Source organism: Rhagoletis pomonella, unplaced genomic scaffold, assembly GCF_013731165.1.
Source record: "Rhagoletis pomonella isolate Grant_MI unplaced genomic scaffold, Rhpom_1.0 Rhpom_scaffold_00007, whole genome shotgun sequence".
Taxonomy (NCBI): Eukaryota; Metazoa; Arthropoda; class Insecta; order Diptera; family Tephritidae; genus Rhagoletis; species Rhagoletis pomonella.
This window is the reverse complement of record NW_023458561.1, coordinates 63,110,825-63,114,893: the sequence shown is the minus strand read 5'-3', so window position 1 is coordinate 63,114,893 and position 4,069 is coordinate 63,110,825. Positions and strand designations below refer to the sequence as shown.

The following is a 4,069-nucleotide window of genomic DNA, read 5'->3' as shown; positions in this document are numbered from 1 at the left end:
TAAACACACAAGTCTGCTTACAAAAAATATTATATGTATACATATCGGCCACCCTCTTCAAAAGAGTCACAACTCAAAATAATACGTTTGTCAGAAAATGCGAAAAACTATCTCTTAGCACATGATGATCATATGGGCAAGGGCGACTTTACCTCAGGGTTTTTTTTTAACAATTTATAACAAAAATTTGCTCCAGCTTTTGCTGAAAGGTAAATAAAAATTCTGTGTACATTTTTAGCGCATAATTTGAAAAATGCAAAATTTTGAGTTGTGTTTCTTTTGAAGAGGGGTGCGATTTGTACAAAGCCAAACAATACGGTGGCGCGTGTATAGATTTGAGGAGTATGTATGTACATACATACATTAGCCATATGACTTTGTTTTTTAATTAAATATAACTTTGAGCAGCGAATGAAGAATGATGAAAAACCAAAAAATAGCGTTTTTGTCAAAATGTGCTACAAAAAGTTCCCGGAGGAAACTCCGAGAAAGAAAAAGAATTTTACTAAAAAAAAAAAACAAATAATTTTTAGTAAAACAAAAACACGACTTCAATTCTCATATAACAATTTAGGACTACCTTTGGTTTCTTCAATCCAATGATAGGAACTAAACTTAATTAGTATGGAACCATACTTGAGGTACCACCTTTAGGATAAACAAAAAAAGGGGGAAAAATGTTCCTCCATTTTTGAAGTCAGAATTATGACAACGATACAAAATCAACTTTTTTGATTTGTTCACTAGGAATTTTCCACCTTGCCACCTTTTCATCGATTTTCTCGACAACGGCGTTCGCATCTAATTTTTTTGTCAACCAAAGGACGGTATCAAAGCTACACAACGGCAATTTTTTTTTTTTTTACAAGTGACTTCCGTTTTCGTATGATTTTTTTAACTTTAATGTCGGACGAATGTCAGGTTCGATATCATGGAAACACCCACATAAAAAAGTCTGGCCTTATTCGATAGAATAATAAAATAGATTTAAAGACATTCTCATACAAATTTTCGATTTTTAAAGCAGCTAAAATTTTTCAAAATTTTTTATGAATTGGGTGCCAATTTATAAATCATATGCCTAATGTTTGTACATACATCCATATAATATAGTTAAGTACATATCTACATCATATATTTTGCACTTGTCGCGATATTTGCATTGCTGTCTACAATATAATACTAACGATGATACATGTACATTACGTTTGCATTCATATAGCGACCAATATTAATGTTTTGACTACTAACTGGCTGGCGGCATTGTATAGCCACGGTGACACATTCCATTTATTAAACATCAAAAATTTCCGCTTTTCGATGATGTGGTGATCACGTTTCAGATGCGTGCGAATGACTACCGACTAGACAGTGCGTAATATCGGCATATGGATTACGATTGAGGAGAATATCACTCAACATCCGGTGCAAAGTTCATTTCGAACATTTGCTGCAACCTTAATCGAAAAAAAAATCAGTTAAGTGAGTTTTCGTCAATGTTATGTAAACATCAATCAATTACCAGTTGCTCTCTAGAACAAAATATGTATTGATTTTTACTGAGTATATAAATTCAAAACATTAAAGCTGTTTTTTTCTCCACTTGTTGATTTTTTTGATTACCGACACTCTTGCAGCAAATGTGCGATTTGTATTACAATTGCAAGTTTAAATTAATTTAATTTTGGGACATTTACTGCTAGGTGTCTAAAGATGCCAAACTTTTTAAAATCTTTTCCATGTGTATTCATGCCCTCCGACTCATTTGAATGGCACACCCTATTGATCCTCGGTATATACAGTTGTCCTTTTGTGTGTTATAAACTAAAAAAAAAACATGTCAACAAAGTGGTGTGCAACCCTAAAATTTCGAGGACCCTTACTTTAAGAGTTTTTTATTCGTTATATGGAACAAAAATGTCTAAAAAAAAATTAACGGTAGTTTTTAATCATTTTAAACTTGCACTTTATGGCGGATTTCCATAGCATTCGTATCCGTACATTTTGATGCGTTGCTATGTAGGTGCTGCCATAAAAACTTGTATATTCAATTTTTCTGTCAAACGCACGCATACGTATACGCATGCTATGGAGATCCGCCCTTATTCTACTAGAATTCAATGAATGTTTTGAACATTAACCCTCAGATGCCAGATAAAACGCTTGCTTCGCTTTGCGTGACAGATTCGCTTTGACAAATAAGATGAATTGTATGAAAATGCACAAAGCACTCCCCATCTTTTTGCGCGCGTTGATAATCAGCTGTTGTAATATTTATTTTGTTTCGTCGAAATTCGTGATTTTATGCAGAAACATAACATTTACTTACATTGCTGATATTTTTAAAGCTAAATATATAAAACCCACAGCAATTTTGACGTGTAAAAAAGCAGTACAAAATTATTTTCTTTTCGTTCATTGTGGCATTCCTTTTGCGTCGGGCGCTTTGCTGGCAAAGTTATAAATATCGCGCAAAGCCACAAAGTTTTATCCGCCGCGCCGATGTTTCCATGACTCTGCAGCGGCAAGTGAAAAAAGACAAAAAAACGGCGGCGGCAGCAACGTGGCTCGCCGGCGTAAATCTCTTCTGGGATTGTACGAAGTATACCTACTACATACGTTTCTAATCAACTCTTATCACCTACATATTCAATTTATTTCCTTTTATTATATTGATAATTTAGCTTTGATCACTCAAATGGCTGATGATAACGGCACGCGCTAATATTTTTGCATCCTTATCAACATGCCGCCTTAATTGCTAATTTTATCTAATTTCCTCATATATCAATATAAACCAGACATACCCTTATCAACTATATACACATTTCCTTAGTAGGTACTACATACACATTATGCACTATGGAGAATATTGGGTTTATAGATATACTAGATTTTCATTATGAAAGTTTCATTCCTAAATATCATAATTAGCTTAATATAAGTTACCTTAATATAGAAAGGGCCTAACACATTTTCTTTTGAAATCCAGCTTTATAGAAAAGACGGCCGATTACTTTGCAATCTTCTAATGGAATTGAAAAATAATTATAAATAATATTAAACCTTTGTAGAACCTTTAATAAAAAACAGAAGAAATTCGCAACTAAAAGACTGTACTTTTTATTCGATTTTAGAGCTATTTACTCTGTGAAGAAATAAAAATGTGTGATAGGGCCTTTCTATAGTAGAGTAACGATATACATAACAGAGTATGTACATATTTTTTACACTTACCAGCAAATCGAATTTTTATCAAATCTAATGGATGCAAGATTAGTGTCGATGTAACGCCACCCGAAATTCCTGCCACTAAATGCTCATACTTCACATGGGAAGTCAAATTAAATTTTCCTCCTAATTTCGTCGACTTCGAATTGATTGCAGCCATATTTACTGTTTCCTTTTTGTCTTCCGGTTCCTTAGTCAAAGGCTTTCCACCAATTTGCAATTTTTTTGTAGTATCGCTAATTTTGCCGATGTCCTTGTGTCCCGAATGGACACTCGTGGAAATTTTTATGATCGATATATAAACAATGTATACACACCCTTTTTTTGTAGTCGCAGCTGCTATCCTTCGTCCTTTTCTATGTAGTTTTGATATGCGGTTTAGGAAAAGTTTTTCTTTGTAAATTATTAAACCAGTTTCTATTAGTGCTTTTCTCTTCACACAAGTTGCATTCAGCTGTATTCCAATAACTCGTTGTATTGTTTCTAATGTAGGATTATCTCTTAATTTCCTAACAAACTTATAGCTCTTTGGCGTACTTGCTGTTCCCGCAGCATTATCTATTTTCTAAATGTTGAAAACGTCAGACTATCTAGTAGATTCTAATTTTAATGTATGCTAATGTGCATTTAATCACAGGAACTCCTTGTTCTTGGTGCGTAGCTGGTCAGATAAACTGCTTGACTCACTTTGGGGGAAACTACTGGTCTCGTCTTTTTTACTAACCAAAAAGCTCCCGTTGTGGTCTTTAAGTATAATGATTGTTTTAGCTGAAATATCACTGCTTAACATCTTCCTGTGATGTATAAATTTGTTGAAACGTTTTTATTTCGGATAAAT

The 4,069-nt window shown here is 33.6% G+C and overlaps 1 protein-coding gene across 2 annotated transcripts in view; it reads right to left on the bottom strand.

Moving 5' to 3' along the window:
• The window catches only part of LOC118743309 (mitochondrial folate transporter/carrier), a 21,989-nt gene extending 17,926 nt beyond the window's left edge, over positions 1 to 4,063 (bottom strand). The window contains exon 1 of one of the 2 annotated variants that reach the window (XM_036475901.1): positions 3,238 to 4,063. In XM_036475901.1, the coding sequence (XP_036331794.1) occupies positions 3,238 to 3,391 (154 nt within the window). In that variant the 5' untranslated portion in view covers positions 3,392 to 4,063. Of the gene's footprint in view, positions 1 to 1,251; positions 1,325 to 3,237 lie in introns of those variants that run through there. The other variant, XM_036475902.1, reaches the window with a different exon arrangement.
• Positions 4,064 to 4,069: the final 6 nt, after the last annotated feature.